This window comes from Harpegnathos saltator, unplaced genomic scaffold (genome assembly GCF_003227715.2).
Source record: "Harpegnathos saltator strain DR-91 unplaced genomic scaffold, Hsal_v8.6 scaffold695, whole genome shotgun sequence".
Taxonomy (NCBI): Eukaryota; Metazoa; Arthropoda; class Insecta; order Hymenoptera; family Formicidae; genus Harpegnathos; species Harpegnathos saltator.
Window position 1 is genome coordinate 107,112 of NW_020230532.1, and position 23,248 is coordinate 130,359.

A 23,248-nucleotide genomic window follows, 5' to 3' on the forward strand; every position below is an offset into this window, starting at 1 on the left:
CGCTCCCGCAAATATTAACTTACAGTTACAGTTTATCGTTTAACGTGGAATAACGTTCGAAGCAACGAGGAAACTTCCTTCGTTGAAAGTGAATCGATCCGCTCGAATCGTCATCGGCCACGTTTGAACGCTTGTTTGCGAAGCGGCATTTTTCCCAATTAAGTTAGGAGCGCGTCGAATGGTCACAGTTATTTTTCTTTCTAACAAATATACCATTCTGCCTATTAATAATTATAAAAATATTTCATAATTTTCGCTTTACAGCCAGGATAACAAACAGAAGCCCGAACGGAAAATTCAGGGTGGGTTAAAACGGTGACCTACATGATTCTGACAACGAGTAATTAAACGCAAAAGATACATTAACGCAGCCGACAACGAGATGATTGCAATGTTTCGTAAAATGTTTAATAAAATTGCGCTTTGGAAGGATATAATTTTGCGGTACGCGGGAGTTAAGCGTCGAGCGCCTATTTAGTGGCTATTTGTTATAAAATGTCGAATAATTTTTAAACTACGTTAAAGATACGTTGTACGTATTTAAATTAATCTTGCGTGACTTCGACGGACGATTTTTGACGATTCAATCAGTGTTTTTGTTCGATCAATTCCGATTTTCTTTTAAGATAATTTTTATCATAATTCTTCTAACGCAATTCTTCTAACGTAGTTTTTTTTTATTTTTTACATGGATTTATATACTTGTTGCTTTTATTTATTGTTTATATAAGTCAGAATATTTTTTATAATTTTATTAATCTCTTGCTTGCTTGTCAACACAAATAGTTTTATAATTAATCATAAATGAGCATTCCACCATCTTTATTCTTCTGCCCTTTGCGACTTAAGCTAAGTTTAACCTTGAAGAACACATTGTATTAACTGACGTGCCAGTCCGTGAAGAGCTGTAAATTAGGGTACAATTTATGGCTCACCCTTACGGCAGTCCAATTCGACGCAGTTTAGACACGATAGAACTACCAATAAAATTGTTAGTTAGGCTGAAGTTGGTTCAAATTTAAACAATATCGTGGGTTGTGGCTGTGGCACGTACAACTCCCTTATCCTAGACAAGGGCGCACCAATGAAGGTTCGGGGAGTTCGAGCCCCTAGCAGGGGTCAAGGGACGAAAGGTCGGTAAATCGACGACTATTGGATAGTGAAAAATGCAAGAGTGGTCGAGGAAGAAGCACGATACGAGTACAGCGAAGGAGTTTACAAGAAAGGAGAGTAGGGAGGGGGGAGGCCCACAGTCACTGTGGCACGGGACTGTGGAAGGGGACCGACAGCGTGCTACGGCTGCCTGCAGCCAGAGTCCATTCAGTCGAGTCTTCCTACTTTTGGAAGTTAGACACATCTTTCGCGAACGCGAAGAGTATCTATTCCAGTGTGGTTTCGTGACTTGGAGAGGAGACGGTACACAGTACGTCGCAGGTAAAGGTGGCACGTACGGAGCACAACACAGTACGGACACAGAGTAGTCGCAGGCTACTTCAACGTGAGGAGAAAACGAGGAAGAGGGAAGAAGAAGAAGAAGAAGAAGAAGAAGAAGAAGAAGAAAAAGAAGGCGGCTGTGCATGTATATAAGATTTGCACGCGACTTGGAAGTTTCCCCGTGACAAGTGATCGGTATTGTCTCTGGCCGTTGTGCGTTGTGCATTCGACGTTGTGCATTGACCGACCGGGAGTGATCGAGTCGATCCTCGTCACCGAGGAGCTTGATGGACCACCTTGCCGCACCGGCAACGAAAAGCTACGTTGTTCACGGCGCGTTGAAGCTTTCGTCGGGAGTAATCGCATCGTGCGTACTTGAGACTCGTCTGAAGACCGATGAACGATCGGCGGACTTCGACGTGGAGTAGGTGGAGAAACTGTGCTAGGTCAAGGATCGTCTCGGACTTGAGTTCTTGAGTTCGCGAGTGGGAAGAATGAACGTTTGCGAGGAGCTTGCCGCCTTCGTCGGATTCTGGTGAACGCGCGACATTCCACCCCCTCCCCCCCCCGCCCGTCGCCCACGCGAGGACGTTGAGAGGTAGATCTTGTGGTAGATTTTGTGGTAGTTGCGCACAAGCGGGCCGTTTAGTCGCGTACAAGTGGACTTTGCGGATTTCTGCGAAAGTGCGTCTATCATCCGTTCTTCGGCGACACGGTCCAACACGTGATACATAGTGCATCTTTGGATAGATTCTCGTATAAAGGGAAACTTCTCAGGCAAGAGCTTGCAGTGGGTACCAAGCTGCTTGAAAGGGTAAGTCACCTTCACGTAACGCCGATTATCGCATCTCATTTTCACCATTGCACTGATAATGATTCAAAAGGAAGAAGCAAAGTCGTTGCACCTCTCACCTGCTTATTTCTAACAATTCTGATCTGATTTATCTTTTCGCTTTCATTCCTGCAGCTCTGTTCAATTCGCACGGTGATTGTAAATAATATGAACTATTATATCGTTGTTACGATAATGTCAATGTTGTAAATACGTTGTAAACACACGCAGACGCCGCCGCTTTTAGTAACAATATTGGTAAATACTATCGTAAATAATATCGGGCATAAATAGCTTCGAATGGGTGGAGGCTTCTAGAATTAATTGTAAATACGCAGATGAGATAATTATGATGCTCTTATCGAGCGCCGCGCGATGTTGCCGCGGAGTTGCCGCGGGCCGCGAAAAATGCATCAAGCGACGCGATTAAGTTTGCGGTACGAATATATATTCTCCGTCGTTACACCCAGGATTTTGCAAATCGGCCGTTGTCCAGTACTTCTTGTACTACCACACACGTCACTCGAATTATTACGCTTTCTAGCGGTAGAACTTTGTTCGCCGCTCACGGATAGGTATAATATTCACTCGGACGTGAGCATCGTGTCGATCGAAGCGCGTTGCGCTTTCCGATGCCGACGGAAAAAAAGAAATATTATCTAGTAGATCTCAAGTCGCTGGAAATGTTCAGCCACGGCTTTCTGATTCTTCGCGTATCATGATTGTCAGAGACGTATCTTCGATGTGACTCGGGAAAAAAAATGATCGCTGTTTGACCGATGAAGATTTACGAATAATTCGTCTCGGCGACGCCTCAAAGCGACGCGTTTAAAATTAAAAGAAGAAAAAAAGAACAGAGTACATTACTCTTTGATTAGTTGTTAGATATCCGACTGCCGACGCAGCACGCCGGTAAAAACAATCGTTAACAAGCGTTGCAGACTTGCGGAGTCGCAAAAAGTTACAAGGTAAAATGTTTTGGTCAGCGGTAAAAAGTATTCCTGCTAGTAGTAAAAAGACTATACTGTGGGGGAGATTTTGCATAAATTTGGTCAATCAGGTTTACAACGACGGTCGAATATCGCGCGAGAAACGTCAACTAAGCCGTTTGTCGAATCTACTTTTTCATATTTGGAACGTTTCGGTTGACAAAGTTTACTCTTGATCGCTCATAGATTCGGGATCAGATATTTGATCAGATTTTTAGAGAAATTTGCAGATCGAATGTCCGTGCTTTACGACGCCTCAAAATTTTTCTGTCGGAAGAAGAGTCGCGTACTTTCTGATTTTCTTTTCTCCCCAAGACGGCGGAGATTTTGCGAAGCTCGTTTAATCGTTAGTCAGATATTACAAAAGACGTGGAAAACATACTTTGGGAATGACAATCAGAATATTGAGCATCTTCAAAATCTCGGCCTCGGCGGTCTGAGAAATGTCTCGAGAGGCGGTACAATGTCTTCGTTAGGATCCATCCTAATGTGTCCCCGATCGAGACCGCGAAGTAAACCCGACGTAAGTTTGACTACGCAGTCGGGTGCATTTTGAAGAGATCTCACTCATCGCGTTCGCGCGAGTTGGCGCGTATCGCGCGCCGAACAAAATCCCGCGATACGTCGTGCGTTCTTATCGGGTCGTCGGGTGTTCGATTCATGTTCGAGGATTTCTCAAGCTTTCGCTGGACAGCTCTCTATACATCTTCGCGCGGCATACCTTTACATTTCCCGAGTGAGTCTTTGACATTTAGCCAACGTAAGCCAACTTGGCCATTAGGTATTCGGCCACCGGTGATCGACGACGACGACGACGACGACGACGACGACGACGGCGGCGACGGCGGCGAAGACGATGACGATGTAAACTACCTAAACTGTGGCGGCGTTAGAGACGCGGAGGCTGTTAAGTTTGCGGTGAAATTTCTCCGGTACGACTTCCTCGGCTGGTGTTCGCTAGTGGGGGTCCGACCTGTTGGCTCGAGGTTGTAGACATCTTGCAAAGCGGTTCGTTGCTCTTCGATGCCAATCCGCGATTGGCACGGGACAGTCTCAGTGTCAGGTCGTCGATTTCTAGTGGCGCGTGCTTTTTATGCGGCAGGCTCTTCTTACGGCTCGTTTTCGAGCGGAACGTCGATTCCCCCCGCCCGGCGGAAATCGCTTAATTAAATCGTACGATCGACAATCTCGGGATCATACCCGCGAGCGCGTCCTCGAAATTAAATAATCCGCGGCCTCGAGTCCCGATAGATTGCTGAGGCTGCGCCTCGAAATTCTCCCGGCCTAATGACTGGACGATGAAAGCGCCCCTCCGCCCCCTCCCCCCCTTCTTCGCGTCAAGAACGTTCACACAAGTGAATCACATAATCTTCGCGGAGCTGCCCCAGCAATTTTTGCCATCGGCTTCTGCTCCCTCGGCTCTCATGAGTGACTCTTACAGGTGGATCGACCTAAACATCCGCGATGTTTCGTCATTATACGCCGCAATAGCCGATATTCCGTCGGGACGGTGGGGTTTATTACGATATATAGTCCCGTCTGATTCGCTTTTGTAAGGAGATTGCGTTTCTCATGGCACGCTGGCGTTAAACATCGAAGACTCACTCGGGGGGAATGTAAAGGTACGTCTTGAAGATAAACAATGTAGCAAAACTAGGTCTCCGTCTCTGCTCCGCCTCAACGGCGAACAATACCACTCGCGTCGACTCGAATGCGTGCGTGTGTGTGTGTGTGTGTGTGTGTGTGTGTGTGCGTGTGTGCAAGGAGTTTCATATCTATTAAAATATCTTCGCGCAAATGTTGTTGCCAATTAAAGCGTCGAAGTGTGAGCAGCGCCAGTAACGTATAATGATGGCCCACGTGATGGCGGTAATGGGGTGTCGATGATGAGAAATAGTTTCTACCAGAGTGGCAATTATTAATAACCCATTCGGGTGATTATCTTTGATTAGACGATTACGCGAAATCCGTACGGAGCGCTCGCCGATCGGAGACACGAGGAGGACAGACACACTCGACAAGTATATATATATATATATATCTTTGCGCATTTTCTTACGCGCGGCATACGCGCGAGAGAAAATGCTCGAAAGGTTCGACACGAGAGGTGCAACGACGATCGCTGCTGTCACAGATGAGCGGTCGAGCCACTGCAAGTGAACACATCTAGGAGAGCAGATGTGAAAGCTGTTCCTTCCTTTCTTCTCTTTTCCTTTTTTCCCGAAATTTCTACGCGCAACGTGGAAATGTAGATTCGCGACGTGGAAGTGTAGATTGATTCGCACGGATCGAGGGTAGCGAGCCTTTGCGGTCGCGCGAGAATACGCGCGGAATACGCGAGTTGTGGGGGGAAACGAAAAGACACACACAGAGAGATACGCAAAGAGGAGACGAAGAGGACGAGAGAGATAGAGAACAGAGCGGAGCGGAGAGACACGGCGCGGCGGCGGCGGCGGCGGGAAGAAATCGCGAGAGAAATAGAAGCGGAAAGGGAATGCGGGAGAGACAAGGAAAGAGAGAGGAAAGGCGAGAGAGAGAAAAAGTAGCCGGTTAGCGAGAGAAGGACGACGCAACAACAGTGTGGTGGGGCGATCTCGCTGGTGCCGCGGTGGCTAGAGAGTAGGTCAGTGTACCACATTAACCGGTATTCCAACCGGGGAGTAGGGGGGGGTCTTCCGACTCGCGTTGGTTCCGTAGAGCCTATAGATATCATGAGTCGCCTCCACGGTCGCCCATGGCCGTCCACGGACGTGTCTACGGGATCCTGCGGCGCGCGCGCGCGCGCGCGGCCGCCTCCTGACGACGCTCGCTCGCTCGCTGAGGTTTCTCACGAAGCTCCGTGGTGTGCTCGCGCTGCTGATGATGATGGCCATGCAGCCGCGCACCACCACCAATGTCCCGATGCGGACTTTGAGACTCGCCAGACCGCCGAGCGAGCAATTTCATGCTCGGCGCACCGCCGATTTTTCCGATCTCGAGGGATGCTCTCGCGTATGGGAGAGCAGCGAAAGTGCGCCATCGGGAGCCACCAGGTGTCATGATGAGCCACCACCACTGTTGATTGCGCAGCGGTGTGTACTCGTACTCTCTGTCTCGTCCTCTTCATCGATCTTGTCGTCTTCTGCTGGGGCTTTCGTTTCGCGCCGCCTTCGGCCGTTGTTGATGTTATCCCCTTGGCGCAGCCACGGACATTCGGCCCTCGTGGTTCAGCCACGTGGTTCAGCGCGATGTATGTACCTCGATTAATATTCTTATTCCCCTTTATCACAAGGATTTCGGCGAGAAATTGTTAGAGAACCAGCAGTCGGAGAATATGCAGCGTGGAACGGGACGACAAACGAGAAAGGTAGAAGGGAAAGAAAAGTCGCTCGAGAGAGAGATGGACGAGGTAACGAGATTACGATCCTACCTTCAACAACAGCTGGCCTCAGACAATATTGTATCGGTTTGTAACAACCCGCAACAACCTTCCTACAATAATCAGACGATAAGTGGTAAGCAAAAGACTCGAGTGTTGCTAGTTTTTTGTTTTCCTTTTTTTGTTTCCTGTGTCCGTCCGTGTTCTCGTCTGTCTCGTGTGATGAATTTGGCCGGAAGATAAAATAACGAGAAATTCTTGCAGTATCGTCATGGCCGAATTAGTAGAATTTTGAATGAAAAAGAGAGAGAGAGAGAGGGAGAGAGCGTATTTTATATGTGTCCATCGAGAGAGGGAGGGAGAGAGAGAGAGAGAGAGAGAGAGAGAGAGAAAACTCTTTTAGTAGTGGAATTTAATTACTGATACGTCAATGATAGGAATCGAAAATTAACGAAACCCGGTAACCTGCAGCCGTGGCTCAGGACGGAGCAGAAATTCGTTATGGAACTCTTGAAACAATGTCATGAGGTAGGAAAGAGTACGATAAGCGTGTTTGCATGTGCTTACGTACAGCCTCTGTAAACACGAGACTCGTTTGTAACGCGTAAATTTAGTAGGGAGGACTTCGTCGCATATTGGCGTAATACTGATAATTCGTAAGAGGCTTCTCTCACGAGAGAACAAAATACAAAAATACGAAAAAATTATTGATATACTGTTGAGAGACTGAAGTTCATCAACAGTATGCCAGTAATTTTTTCGTATTCTTGTAGTTTCTTCTCGTAAGGCTTGAAACGTCAGCTTTCAAAGTCGACGAGCAAATTGCCAGTATTGCGCGCGAAATGACGAAAGAATCAAATTCAGGCTTGAACGGGTGACTCTCTTTTGCATGAACAATGCTTTCTCGTTGTATCCGACAGGTGCATGTGTGCCTTAATGTATATACAATGTGTGTGTGTGTGTGTGTGTGTGTATATGTGTCGCTTGGTTTGTACGATGCCGAAGTCACGGCTTCGGCAGATTTCCTGCCAATTTAGCCGAGAAGTCGAAGAGACCGATGCGTTTTATAGTGTCTCACTCGCTCGACGTTCCCAAATATCCCCGCGGATCTTTCTCGCGCTGATCCCGCGAGTCGCTTTTCACCGCATCTCCCCGACGAATCACCGACGAGATCCTTCAGCTCGACGTAATAAAAAAAATCTCTACGACGAAAGTAAATGTCAATGGTCAGAGATACGCGGCGGTGCGAAAAGAAAGAGGCCGGACTTTCTAGGATTAATTATGTTAAACGTATGATTATAACGGCCGGCAACCTGCCTTCGCCTGTCTGTGATCGCGGCGCGATTAATTCGCTGTTAAATCGAGATTCCTTGTCGCGAGATCGAGCGGACGTCCGGATGGGACGCGCGCAGCGAATACGCAGCGTGTGCGCGATGCTTTTATTTACATTTAACCAGAAGAGGCCACGCACGTGAACACGTGTATTTGTCGTAGTTGATTAACGTGTTGATTAACGTGTTGATTAACCGGGGGGGGGGGATCCGAGCCTCCTTGAGTAGTCGCCCAAGTCGCCCGTGCAACTTTAAAGTCGCTCAAGTCGCTTTATTATCAGCCTCGCGTTATTATTAATTGACACGAGCTGCGCGTGCAAAGTTTAATGCGACGTCTCTCTCTCTCTCTCTCGCTCATTCGGCGCCAGGACCCGACGTCAAATTAGCGGCGAGTTCAGCTCGAGTTGCGACCCTGTCTTCCGAATTCGAGTACGTTTCGCGGCGAGGGTGAGACGTGGCGTTTCGAAAAAGCGTAGCGCATCGATCTACGGCCAAATTGATAAGGGACACCGGCGTTATCTCGCATGCCCACATAGCGACAAATAGCGGCCATTTATGCGGCTGCTAAGTGACAACGTGCTCAAGTATACCGCTATGATAGATAACGAACAGTACCCTCATTTGGTGCATCCGCCATCCTGCACTTCTGCGCGAAGGCATTTCTCGAGCTTGGACTCTCATCTCTGCGATGATTCCCAGCGGATCGGCCGTAGGGCGCGAGGAGCATCTGTGGAATTCGTGATGCATACAGCTCTCGTCCGCCGCGTTCGATGCCTGGCTGCGTCTGACCCGTGCGTCCTATTTCTACTTGACGCCAGAACTCCCGCGACGCGATCAACTGTTTCTATCGAAGCGACAGGTTTCTGTCGCGAAGTGCGCGGCGCGACGGCGCGGCGAGAGCGCCTCTTGTTCCCTTTCGCTTCGCTCGGAGAATTTTTATTATTCGTAGCAGTGATATTTATTAAACGTTCTCTTTCGAGATCTCTTGGAGAAACTGAAGACGTAAAACGCTATTGTTGAATAAATTTGAGCAACTTTTAGAATAATTTTTAGTAATTACTTAGACAATTTCAGAGACGATACAAACCGGTCGTCTCTTAAAACTGTCAACTTGGTAGCTTCAGTCCGTCAATATTTTGTGAGCCGCTTTCCCGCTCCGACGCCGAGACAGATCGCTCGCCTTGCTCGCCGTGTTCATCTCCAACCGTGAAAATCGCGAGCTTCGCATCTTTCCGATGACCGCGGTCCGATTCCAGCAAAATCGGCCGGAAAAGCGCGACGCGCGCAACTCTTCGTCCAAGTCTCGAGTCTCGCGCAGAAAGAGAAAACTACCCTTCCGTTGACACGCGCGCAACGCGTCGGTCGCGTTCGGTTCCCGCTTACGCGACCGAAGCAATGCGAGGACCGTGGAGGACGAGGGCAAAAAAGGGGCAGAACGAAAGGGGTGCTGATGAGTCAGGTGTCGGTCGAGGGTGACGCGTTGTTTGCGTCGCCGCCGCGTAACGAGGCGAAAAGAGATCCCGCGCGGCCGCGGACACGGAAGTATGGAAATGAATTTCACGTTTGATCGCGTCTGGTTCTCTCCGCTCGTGTGCCACGCTGTGGGTCACGGGTATATCGGAGTGCCCCCCCCCCGCCCCCCTCACCCGCGGCCACCGCGGGCACCCACCGCCGCGGCCGAGCGTCCACGCGCGGACGTCGAAGACGCGCTCGCGAGCGTGACTCGTTTCGCCGATGTGGGTCATTCACGGGGAACCGCGTTTCGCACGCGCCATTTTTCGTAACGAAAAGGAAAGCCGTGGCTCTGCCTCTGGCCAAGCCGGCCGGCTGGCCGGCTGGCCGGCTGACTGGCTGGCTGGCTGGCTGGCTGGCTGTGGACGACCGGCGGAAGAACGCTTGGCAAAATCTGACTAGTTTTGCGTAGGCCTCCCCGAGCTCTTCGGGTACCTGGTAACGGTGCCTCGACCTACTTCCGTTCTCCAGTACATACGTGTCGATATAGTTTAACCGGGCATCACAGTCGAACAAGTGCGCCCCGCGTTTCCTCCGGCTAGTTCCGGGATCGCGCGGATGGCTCCGCCATCGCGCTCGCTCGGGGATTGAATTTCGCATTTGCAGAGACGGGCGGCGTCAGAGGGGAAGAGAGGAGGCTCTTTAAAGCGCGCGCGCGCGCGCGCGAACGGAACGTTGAATTACGCGCGAGTAGCCGGCCGATTGAAAGCAAGCATCGAATTAAATTCAGCGGACACGCGTGTGCACGAAGGGGTCTCCAACAGAGAGAGAGAGAGAGAGGGGGGGGGGAGAACGAGGGCATCAAGTGGAATCGTGGCGCTCGTGGATGGTGAGGCGTTAATCGCAACAAGTCCGAGGGCGCGTGCGGGAATCGCGAGGAAAATCGCACGCATGGTCGCTCGCGCAGAAGTGGGTCGCCGCGGAAACCGCGGCTCGCACGCGCCATTTTTCACAACGAAAAGGAAAGCCATTCGGGCAAAATCTAGTCGATTTGCGTAGGCTTCGGCCGTGCAGCCGGCTGTAACGGTGCTCCGGCCTACTTCGGCCGCCCCACCGCGTGCGGTCCGAAGCGTGAATGCGGTATGGTTTCGGCGTGTAGTCACGGCACGGATATTCGCGAACGATGCGGCGATGCGGCGGCGGCGGCGGCAGCGACGGCGGCGGAGAACGAATGGACGACGACGGGCTCCGCTGGCCGCGCGTGCCCCGCCGCGCGCCTCCAAAACAACTCCCGGGGAGCACCACCTCTGTCTCGAGGGAGACTTTATTTACCAAACGTTCTCGCTTCGGGTTTCAATTTCCCGAAAATGGCCCTCGGGTTTGTGTTCGTCGTGTACGCAAACCCGCGATCGATTCGCCCGTCCCGTTACCACTCGTCAGGGTGCGTATTGGGATTTCGTGTTTTGCGAGGCTACATTCAGTCCACACAGCGCGAGATTTAGCGCAAATTTGGTTACGAACACTTCGGCTTTTGTCGGCCGAGAATCGGCCTCCGCTTCACAGCGCGTGTGTGTGATTAAGGTTTCTCGGATGATCATACACTCGCGAGTGTCAGATTCCGCTAAGCGCGGGTAGTCCCCTCGCTGAAGAATCTATGCAACGGCTATTCTATTTATTTGTCACATTATTTACCCGCCGGAAGATACTTTTGTTTGCATCACATGCTGTGAGCGGCGGGTGTGTGTGGGTGTGTGTATGTGTGTGTGTGTGTGTGTGTGTGTGTGTGTACGGACACACGCAGAGTTTGCGTGTGTACACGAGTGTTTAGCAGCGCTAAGAGACCCGATGGAGGTCGGTTAGGTGCTAAAGTGGCAAGCGCTATATGATCCGTCGCTTGTTCCTTTTTTTTTTCTTTCGTCTCCTTTGGACACCCCAGGAGTCTCCTAAAGTTTCTGCGCTCTTCGACACAGAGAATTATCATTTTCACGCTGAGAACGAATCCCGCGACAATAGGCGGCGGTAAATAGAACAATGGCGTCGATGAGGAGAGACGGAAGTATCGGGCGGCGCTCGGTGCTCGGCCTAATGACGCTTCTTAAAGCTGCGAAACCCAAGAGAGAGAGAGAGAGAGAGAGAGAGAGAGAGAGAGAGAGAGAAAAAACACATGTTTGGGGCCCATTAATACGGGCCCGTCGTAAACACCGGATGACTGCGAGCAAATCGCTACGGCCGAATTCGTCGCGGCGCACGGATACCCGGTGATCCCATTGATAAGTGGCTCACCGCGACATTGTCGTAGAGCTGAAAAAGCGGGGCCCGAGGCCCGATCGATCATCGCGCGCTGGCCCCCGCGCGTTCGCGCCCGCGCCATTGGATAACGGTACCCGGCGAACGCGTCACGGCTTGACAGGGCTTCCCCTTCCGCGCGAGCGACCGCCGCCCCACCGCCACCGCCATCCCTTGAGTCCCAGGGGGCCCGGGCGCCGTTGGTGGGAGGGAAAGCAGCTCCGCGGCGTTTACCATCGACCGTCATCCGACAAGGACGGAGTTTAACCGACGACAAGGACGGACTCGCCGTGACGCGAGTCAGTCTGGCAGGGCGCGAAGAGCGACTCTGAGCAACGCGAGAGGAGGAGGAGGAGGAGGAGGAGGAGAGGGGGAGGGGGGGACAGGCAGTAGGAGAAGGAGGAGGGAGGGCAAGGAGGGACAAGAGGAGGAAGAGGTGGATGATGACGACGACGATGACGACGACGACGACGACGACGACGACGACGACGACGATGATGAACGCTTACGGGAGCGACAGGTACCACCAAGGCGCACGAAGACGACTGGCGACCGATTTGCATGTTTCTCATGACGCCTGAGTTCCTGCGGATCCGCCACGCGGATACGTCAATCGGAACGGAGAAAGAAAGAAAGAAAGAAAGAAAGACCCAATTCAGGCTGTTGCGAGCGGCAGGATGCCGGCGATGAAGAGCGCTTATGCCGCTGCTTCGGGTTGAGGTTGAGCCTGCCCGGAGTGAATAGCAGTGGCCGATGAGTGAGCGCGCGGGCCTCAGCGGCATGCCGATTCGGAAGTGCGTCATGCGACGGACCCGGAAGAGTCGAGCCGGTTATTTATTGCTCCACTTGCAGCGCTCTCGCTAGCGGCTCCACGTCGAGATCTTTCCTCCTCCTCCTCCTCCTCCTCCTCGGGACCTGTCGATGCCGATGCATGATGATCGGCCGCGAGATCCTCGCCGATTCGCCAATTCGCCGCCATTATGCCATGAGATCGAGCAAGGAGGACGCTGTCTGAAAACGTAATCACTCGAAATCGCCGGCGAAATTTAGTCCCGTGTACTCTCGTTGAGCTGAAATCTTCCCTTCCCGCTCCATCCCCCGTCGGACCGGCGCGCGTGTATTGTTCGTCCTTCTCCACCACCACCACCACCACCATCATCATCATCATCACCATCCCCGCCGCCGCCGTCGCCGCCATCGCCGGCGGCGGTCCCTCCGGCGCGTGCGTCCACGCTACAAAAATATATTTTTAAACGCGGCAATTTGGTCGGCCGAGTGTACTCGGCCGTGGCTGGCTAACGTGCCACTAACCTAGTTAGCCGGAGCAAGTCTTTCTTCTCGAGAGAAGTAGGATCTGCCTACTCGACGTCACGCGCCCGTACGCGCGCGTGTATACTCGCGCGGGCTCGCTTATGCGCGGAATATGTATACTAACGACAGCTCTGTCAGATGCGACGTTAGCAAGGAAAATGCAAAGGTTCGCGCAACAGAGGGCGCTGGGGGAGGATGCGTACAAAGGGTAAGGCAGGATAAAATGGGGCGTTGTTGGGGGGCGTGTATAGCGAAAGAAGAAACAAGTAGGTTTCCCCGTAATTAAAATAATATTTCAATTACGCAATTAAATTACGTAATTAAGTTACGTAATTGAAAATATTCGTAAAAACACGTACAGAGTTCATTCGCACAATAACAAGCGAGAGATCGCGATCGCGCAGTCGCGATACAATAAAGTAATATGTAATTCGCGTAACAAGGCACGGAATTCCCGCTTATGATACATCATTTTCGCCTGTCCCGAGTCCGTGTTGCTTTCCGGGCCGACGTCGACATGTGTCTCATAAATTTGCTCATAACGCGCGATCATAATTGAGCCAATCAGACGCGAGCCAATCACGCGCCGCGGGGTGTCGGTGAGAGACCAGGAAAAAGGTGTCTTCGCGCGTTCGCAATCATCCTCGTTTTACATCGCTGTTTCTTCCAACCGGGTTTTCCACGTCAATGATTTTCCCGTCGGGGTTGGCGTGGCGAACAGACGCAACTCGAACTCGCGATAAGTTGGGAGGCTCACGACGCGGACGGCCGTCGCGAGAAAGAAAGGGGGATGCTCGCGAAGGTAAGAAGTTGAAGTATTTAGCCGAGGAATAGGAGAAAGCAGCACGAAATTGTACGCGTGCGCGTGTATAGGAGCGTGTGTAGCTATGCGCGCACGCACGCACGCACGCACGCACGCACACACACACACACACACGTGCGTGCGCGCGTGCGTGTACGTGTACGATACATCCGTGAGGCAGCGCGTATGTGTGTGTACATAAACGAACACGTATAAGCATACATGCTCGGCGGATCATACCAGTCGGACAACCTACCTGCCTATCTACCGTACGAACATCGACCACGGGTGTGCTGCGAAGCCGTACGACATGGCTCGTTTGCCTCACGGATTTTACAGTTTTGCTCTTGTTCGTTTATTTCTTTCTTTTTTCTCTTTAATGGCACGAGAAGGTGGATCCGTCTCGACGCGCGAGGAGACGCGCCGGCATTCCCTCCGCCACTCCTCCGAGGATTTCTTCCTCGGCTTACCACACCTCGTGAGCTTGTATGTTCTTAGTGCGTTTGGCATTAGTGTGTGTGTGTGTGTGTGTGTGTGTGTGTGTGTGTGTGTGTCTCTCTTACTCTTGAGACAATATAACGCTCGCTTGGACGCTTCTTTCATCGCCGGGTACCGGGCGATACCCGGGGCTCTGTTCTTATCAGCTGAACTAGCTCCTTGCAACCTGCTGCGACTCGCGCCTTTAACGCGAAACGAGCATGCAACGTAACGTTCGAAAGAGAAGAAACAATCTCGCGATCCAGGGCGCAGCGCTTAGTTGAGCTGGAAAGGACAGTCGTCCGTCGCTTCGCATGTGTGTTTTCGTCCGCTCGCTACGCGATTTATTTACAAATACAGGAAAGGAGTAGAGAGAGAGAGAGAGAGAGAGAGAGAGAGAGAGAGAGAGAGAGACGCTCGTCATCTACACCGTCTCTACCTAACGCCGATGTTTGTTGCGTGTTTCAGATTTGCCCGTTAACCCCTGGTCGATAAGTCAGTCGCAAAGTGAAACCGCCGCGACAGGTCCGATACAAAGTGCGAGTCGACCACAAGATCATCATTTCGGTGGTCCGATAAGAAAGAATAGCGCGTTCGGTTATCAGGCCGATTTCCGCAACCGTAGCCAACCGTATGCGCGGTCGAGTTCGCACGGCTCACCTGCTTGCAATCTTCCATACGCGGCGTGTCAAGCCGGGACTCCGGCGAACAACCTAAGAGACCTACGTCAGAGTCTCTACGCCGCGACCAATAGTCCAGGTGGAGTCTTCGGCCAGTCCGTTTCCCACGGCCCACAGCACTTTCCTGCGCGGGGAGGACAGCCAAGTTTATCCTCCCAGCCAGCCTCGTGCTCTCTCACTGCCGGCCCGGCGCAAAACCCGGCGCAAATAAGTCTCGTCCAGACTGCGCCGCACATCTCCAACTACATCACTAATATCAGTCTAAGTGCGCCAGTCAGCAACGCGAGTCAGTCGGGTCCCAGCGCCAACACCTGCGCTGCGACTACATCGGCCGGCAGGTGCATTCCTCAGCGAGTCCACCGCCAGAATCAGCAACGGGCTCAGCCGTATCCGCAGGCCGTTTTGCAGGGCGCTCAACGAAGCCCCCGACAAGCAACCGCTCAACGGGGCCCTCAAGATTCGATAAGGAGTCGCCTGAATGCTGCGACGCGACTCGTGAGCCAACAGTTCGGGCCGAACAGCTTGGTGCCCGTTAACGACGCGTTTTGGGAATTCATCGGCAATCCCAATTCCTCGAATCCTTCGTGGAGTTCGCCGTCGACGTTGCAACAAGCCTCGCCGCGACGACACACGTCTGCGGAGATTCTGAACTCGCTGGAAAATCATCTCGAGGCTGCGGTGAAGAACGTGTGCGGAAGAAACACCGCCAGCCAAAATCAGGCCTTTCCCGAGCGATCGTCTCGCAATCGGGAGGCGACGGTCGGTGCGAGTTCTGCGCTGGGTGTCGCTGACAACAACTGCTTTAAGACTCCTCAAGCTGTTGTCCGGCCGCACACACAGCCACGCTTGTCTCCCGTGGAAGGCGCGATCTCTGCGGATGCGCCGAGGGCTTCGCTGAAAAGTCGAATCCGGCCTGCGCTGCACAACATCCTGAACAGAAATCCGCCGTTCAACACCGCCGGTGCCAACACCGCCAGCTGTCGATACGCAGCTCAGCCTGCTCAGAGTACCATTCAGTCGCGATCGGCCCCCGGACAAGGTGCGACCACCACTGCGAGTGCTCTGACTTGCTCGAGCTCGAGAGATCGAGTCCAGGCAGCGGCGAGGAACGTCGTGTACAGGCCCGTGAGCGTAAATGCGCCGCTGGCCCGCGGCCGGCAGTGTCGCTACAGCAACAACGCCGCTCTCCACAAGAGCACCGCGACGAGAAGCAGCGGTAGCAGCGGTTACCACGCTGTTGGCCAGCAGGTAGTAGCCCCCTGTGGTGGTGTTCGGCGGTCGCAGCAGCGGGCAACTTTGCCCCTCGCGCAGGGCGGCTCGTTCGCTGCCGATGCTGTGAACGCGTCGGGAAGTTGCCAAGTCCAGACCAGTGCGGCGACGGGCAACAATAGCGGCGACAACGTAAATGTGCCGGCCAGCCAGGTACATCCGAAGAACCGGAGTCTCGGCACAGAAGTCTCGAAGGCAGAAGTCCCACCGACCCCCACGGCAGCCAGCAATAGCGACGACTCCGGCGTTCACAACAGCTACACGTCCTCGCCGGAACAGTACAGTCTCGACGAGTTGTCGGACGTCCTGAAAGATTTGAAAGAGATCATCGACTCACCGGTGGGTATCAATGACGGTATAACGGACGACCTCTGGCATCGCATCGAACGTTAACGACTACGGAAATTTGTTTGTGCCAGGTGGAGGACAACCTGGCCGTGAACAACAACCTGGCACTAACCACGGGGAACAACGACGCGCAGTTGTTGCAGCAGTACTCGAGGAACATCGCCAGCTACGTGCCGCGGAGCGCAGCGCGAGTGACGCAACAGCAGGGCAGCAGGGCCCAGCCGGCCGCTGAAGGCAGCGGCGTGGCGATCGAGACGGAACAGTTCTTCGACGCGCGCTCCGTAGCGGAGCGACGGTCGTCAGCCGCGGCGGTGCAGCCTACGTCGTTGCCCGTCGCGCAGTCGGCGGTAGCGAGCTTCAACGCCACCCTTCAGCCGAGCGCCGTGGGATTCAACGTGTCAACGTCGTCGCGCGTCCCGACAAACTGCATCGGGGGGGGGCCGAGCGGGGGCCCCAGCTACGGCAACGTCGCCGGTGACGGTAACGACGAGCTCTCCCGGCAAATCCTGCTCAAGCTCAACCCCTCGGCGAGCTTGCCTGGCCGCACGAGTCAGGAACAACAGCAATTCAGCCAGCAGGCGTCGCCAGTGTTGGAGAACATCGAGGTGAACTACAGCCTCGGTGACGATATCCTGGGCGCCGGCGCGGCGAGCGAGCAATTGAGCAACACGTCGCCGTACAACATCATCGCCGGGAACAGCGGCGAGCCGCACGTCGGCCCGACGTCGGACATCGCGTCCGACATGAAGTACGAGACGCAATCGGGCCCACCGACCGCGCAGCCGCACATGACCACCTCGGGGGTCGAGCCTCCGCACAGCAGCCAGGGCTCCGGCATGATGGTGGATCGTTCGCCGGCGGACGCCGAGGGCGTCACCGTGATGTTGTCCTCGTGGAACGGCGTGGCTTCCGACTATCTGGATCAGTCGGACATCAAGCAGACGGGCCCAGGCCTGTCGGACACGTGGGACTCGATCCTGATGGACCAGTCGCTCGACGTGCCGCAGTCGATAGCGGCGGACAGGAGGCCGTTGCCGTCCTTCATCGGGTACACCAGTCACCTGAGCATCAACGGCATCCCGGGCCACCATTACCACACGATAGCCTCGTCCGCTCAGAGATCGGCGATCCCCTCCGGCTCGCCCACGCAGTCGACCAACCAAGAGTATTACGCTGGGGTCGCCTCCGACACGCAGGAGTATCAGGAGTCGTCCGTGGTGTCTTCTAGCACTCCGTGCCAGCAGGGCAGTCAAAAGCAACAGCAGCAACAGCAGCAGCAGCAGCAGCAGCAATCGCACGCCAACAATCAACACCACCTGAACCAGCACCAACACCACCATCACAACCACCACCACCACCAGCAGCAGCAGCAGCAGCAACAGCAGCAGCAGCAGCAGTTGCCGCAGTCAACGCAGCCGCTCGAGTACGTCGACATCGAGGCGGACATTGCGCAGCTGATCGGCCATGCGATCGCGGCGGACACGACGGTGTCGAGCGGCGGCAGCAACGGTAATGGCGGCAACAACGGTAACGCCGCCAACGCCGGCAACGGCAGCAACGGCGGCAGCTCCAGCCTGGTGCAGGATCAGGACACCGCCTCGAGGGACGCGTCGTCTTGGAACGAGATCGTCGATTGGTTCGACACCGCTTGCTCCACCAACAAACCCCAGGAGCCGAACCCGTACACGGTCTACCACGGGGCGAACGCACCCGCGCAGGCGCAGCAGCAGCAGCAGCAGCAGCAGCACAGCTCCGCTCTTCAGAACCTGCTCTCTTACTCACCTCTGCTGCAAGCGAGATTGCAAGCGGGCAACACGGAGGCTCCTTCGTCGACCAGCGCCTATCCACCAGTCAGCCCGCCGGGGAGGGTCTCGACGTCGGGCAGCCCGGACCAGAACCTGCACTCGTCGTCTTACGTGGCCCCGTCGCACTCCCGGAAAAGGTCGCGAGGTAACCAGGGCTCGCAGAATCCTGCGAAGAAGGCCGCGATATCTTACGGTAATGACGCCAGCATGGCAGGAGGGAAAGAAAAGCCGGTACATCGGTGTCAAGTATGTAACCGTGGTTTTTTAAATAAGAGCAATATCAAGGTGCACTTACGGACTCATACCGGCGAAAAGCCCTTCAAGTGTGAAGTTTGTGACAAGGCGTTCAGGCAGAAAGCGCACTTGATCAAACACCAGCAAATTCACAAGAGGAGCAGCAGAGATTAGGAGGATTCCTCCGCGCCGCGCCGCGCCGCGGAGGGAGACGTACCCTCCTTGTACAAATTGCTTTGTGTACCTATATTAATTAGTAATTGTAAATATAAATACAGTAAATGTGAATTTACGGCAATTTTAACGTAACTTTTAATAATTTATAGTAACGCGGTAGATTGTCCCCCGCCCCCCCCCCCAACAGACGATCGCTCGCGCAATCGGGACGCGCGGTGTTCGACACGCGGGACACTCAAGTCCAACTAGTTCGCTAATCACATCGTTGTAAAATACTAAGATTAATCTTACGGGTGGTAACTCGACGAGACAAAAAAAGGTTAAAAATAGTAAAGCATCAATTGTCGGGATTTGCGAAGAGGGGACTTTTCGACAGCTGGTCCGCCGCGCAACTCACGCAGGATCTCAGTTTTCCTTTTTTATTTATTTTTTTTTTCTATACTTTGTTAGCGTTGCTTGAACTCGACGTTGCCGACTATTAATTATCGTTACTGCATGTTCCGAAAGTGTTCAGGTGGCTTATGACGAATTTCACGACACCGCGAAAAAAGGAGTTGCAGCATAGATGATGAGTTTTAGGCTCCGCAGGTTACTTCTGATGTGCTGCAACATCCGAGCTCCGTAGATCCGCGTTATCGCAACGCGATAACGCGGTCGTCGTTCATTTTTAGCGGCGGAACCTGATGAAAATCGGCGCGTAATGGAGAGAGATGCATCGATTGTGTTGGCCCAGTTAAAATTAATCCCGATTAGTAGATTCACGTGCCGTCCAAACGTTTTCGCGTTTCCTTGCGGTGACGATGCCAAAATGGCAGGAGGAAAAGAAAAGCCTGACACCATCGGTGTCAAGTACGTAATAGAGGGTTTTTACATAAAAGGGGTCAAGTACGTAATAGAGGGTTTTCACATTAAAATTTTCTCGGGCGAATTTTAATTGCTTTAATAGCGATCTTCTTCCGGATGCAAATATTTATAGAGTCGTTTGGCTCAAGTGAATGATGAACTTGAAGAATCTCAGTAAGGTGGAGGCGATCGTTAAGATACCTCGGATGAGCTCAACATGTGCACCCCACGCGCTCTTCTGATACATGTAGATTCTTAATTTTTCAGAAAATTAAAAACACATGTACGGAAAGTTTGCGAGGAAATTTCTATAAGTGTCTGGCTATCTTGTTTGCTAAAAATAAAACAGTACACATTTATATTAGACCTACTATATAAAATGTGAAATCTACCATATATAGATCTAATGAACGATATATGAGATGTGCAAGAAGAAGCCAATACTTATCCATCAACGTGACATTTTGACGATCACTGTTACTTTCGTCAGAGTTCGTCGTTCACTTTGGCATCTTTCGAAGCTTGTTTTACGTTCCGTGTTTTTCTAAAGTGTTCGACGAGAAGAGAGAAACGAGATGAGAATGAACAAGGACGCAAAAGTGAGTGGGTCAGCATCTTTTAACTTCAAGTTGTCGAGGAATGATTGTGACGATCGAGAACAGCAAGAAGACAAAGAAAGACATGTGGATCACAATGGTACAATGATTTTCGATGTTATTTAATTTCTAGGATTTTATTTATTTAGTTATTTAATTTCTAGGATTATGCCAAATTTCTAGGATTAATTTTTGGAATTTTAAAATTGTGAAAATTTTAAAGCGAGTAAAAAGAGGAGAGAAAATGTTATGTACATATAATGTTAATATGATATAATGTATTCGTGAAGAAATAAATATTGTACGGAAAATAATTACGTTGATAATTTGTCCATAGTCCATTTATATAAAAGATATACTTTTAAAATTATTAAAATTTTGAAGGAGGGAAATTTTGCAAGGAGGGTTAGAGCAAAAGAGAGAACAGGGATACAAAAAGGGGCTTCCGTAATTTTGTATTGGGTTGCAATTTTATTTAAAATTAGAACTATATATCGCGTTGTGCAATTTTATCATAAAATATATGTGAAGATCGTGAAGAATTTTAGAGCAAGTGGATAAGAGAGATAAAATTTTAAAGCTCGTAGGGAGGAGGAAGACTCAGGGGAGAAGGATAAGAAATATCAGTGAAGAAAGGGGAAGAAAGGGGGGGAGGAAGGGATCGATCATAAGTAAGAGAACAATAAGTGATACAAGTAAAAGAGGAGTAGCTCTGCATCTCTCTTTGCGCTGCCGGTTCACGCATACAGTTGTGTGTAATTGAATTCAGGTCTGCAACTTCCACGAGCATCACAATGTAATATTTTAAACCTTACTTGCGGAACATGCATTAATGATTGGCCTATCAAAACGACTGTCCCGACTGTCTTGTTATCCTGGACTCTAAGCGTCGGTCTACGATACTTCGGCGCGCGCGCGCGCGTACATCGAAATGTAGGCCACAATTTAAGAGTGAGTGAAACCCGTAGATGATATCGCGGTATATACGTATATAAATCGACTCATAAATCCGTTTACATGTCAAATTGTTTCCTTGAGATTTTCACACGGGACGAGAGAGGGAACGCGGTGCCCGTCCGCGCCGCGACTTGGCGATTGAATGCATGAGAGAGATATCGCGCAATCATTCATTTCAAAAGTATCGCGCGAACCAGGTGTACGAGTCATTATGTATCTGAAAAAAATGGGTGCGCGGTGTGCATAGATAGAAAATCCGGTAATGGTATATCGAGTGAATTCAGTCTTCTATTCCGAAACGAGGCGCTGCGCGGCGCGCCTCGTTTGGGTGGACGCGCGGATGGACAATTACTTTCGCGCGACCTTCTTCTCTGTTCGTACGTTCACGAAAGAAATTCACGAAATCTCTCAGGATCTGCGGTCGATCGGAGATCGACGGTAGCGGCGGAGAGCGATGAAACTGCGAGTGCGGGAAAATTTGCGAGAAATGCGCTCTGAGAGTGTGTACACGTGTGTAGATAGACGACTTTTACATTTCGACGCCGTCTTTGTTTTCTTGTCCTTGTTTCTTTTTTTTTTCTCTTTTTTTTTCTCTCCTTTGTATAAGCCACTCTATATCCTGGCGATATAGTAGCGTAAGACGTTCTGTACGATATTGCCTCATGATGTATTCGCGATTAGGTAGCAGCGTTTGAGTAAAGTAGAATTAAGCGAATGTCCTCTCTCTCTCTCTCTCTCTGCGTATTTATAGCTTTCACGGAGCCGCGCGATTAACCGGCGAAAGAAAATTGTATTACTGCATTACCTGTCGAACGAGACACGAGCCGTTTGGCCAGCCAGATCAGCTTCGACCGGGTTGATCGTCTCAGTGCAGAAATCTGAAGCGTCCTCACAGCGGTCCTCCAGCCGGTCGATAGACGAGTTCACGACACACGTCACGTGCGTCTCTCTCGTTGTCAGATTGTCGCAGGATCGCCTCTGCAAAGTCTGCGTCCGTCGTCAGCTCGTACTATTTCGGCGGCTGCAGCGTGCGATTTGTATAAAGTCGGAATACATCAATTATTTATATGTAAACACATGTTTAATAAAATGAATTGTTACCGAGTTGCGGTATACTGCATTCGTGTTCGTGTGTGCGTGTGCATGTGTAGGTGTTTCTTCTTATCACGAATCCTTCTCATCCAAGTGGTATGTGACGAATTCTCCCAGAACTCGTCGTCGTCGTCGTCGAGTAATAATTTGTCTCGAATATCGTCGGAATCGCGTGAAAATTTACAAAGTCACCACCTTTGTCCTTTGCTACGCTTTTTCAGACGTGCCTTCGAGTCGGGTCTTCGAACGGAATTTTGTTCGCGTTCCACACAGGCCGGATTTTCCGGCAGAAATGGAATCGCCGTGGAGAAGAACATGCATATGTTGATACAATCGAATTTCAATTGCGACAACCTTTCGTTCCTCAGGAGTCAACTTCGCTTATAACAAGAAAAAGTTTCCGTTAGGAAAGATTTCTATTGTCCCAGAAATGTATTCGACTACCTGAGCCAAACATTAATGTTGTCAAGGGCACAAGTTTCGTTCCTCACACGGATAAACAGAGCGTCTCTCGCCCCCCCTCCCCCCCCCCGTGTACGTAAATGGAAGAGGACAACCGAGCTCAAAATTGTATTATTGACCGCGTTATTCAACTTTTTTAAGCAAATCCTCCGCGATCGCGATGAATTCGCACTTGTCGAGATTTCGTTTCTCTTTATATATACACGATATGATCGTCGAGACGGAAAATTTTAGTTTCTTCAATCGAAAGCAGACGGACGATTCTCTCGGTTTGCAAGATGGAATTTCCTGTCACACAGAGACTTATACAACGGAAAATCTCTAGTCTAGTCACAAAAAAGATTTTTCTGCAAAGTTTTGATGCTGATGAAAGTCACCGCTGACAGCAGCCGATTAATTTTCTCGCGAGATTAAGCGGTTGATGAAGTACCGATCGGCTCCTCGGGGTGTCGTTCACTTTCGGTGACCACCTTACGACTTTACACTTGCAGTCACTCCGAATGACGACGACGA

The 23,248-nt window shown here is 51.4% G+C and overlaps 1 protein-coding gene across 1 annotated transcript; it reads left to right on the forward strand.

Annotated features, from left to right (window-relative positions):
- Positions 1–14,718: 14,718 nt before the first annotated feature.
- ich (zinc finger protein ichor) lies at positions 14,719–22,199 on the forward strand (the record flags this gene model as incomplete). The annotated part of the gene is made up of 2 exons (XM_019843641.2): positions 14,719–16,560; positions 16,641–22,199. Coding segments are annotated over 2 exons (3,984 nt in total), but the record flags the coding sequence as incomplete, so codon positions are not given.
- Positions 22,200–23,248: the final 1,049 nt, after the last annotated feature.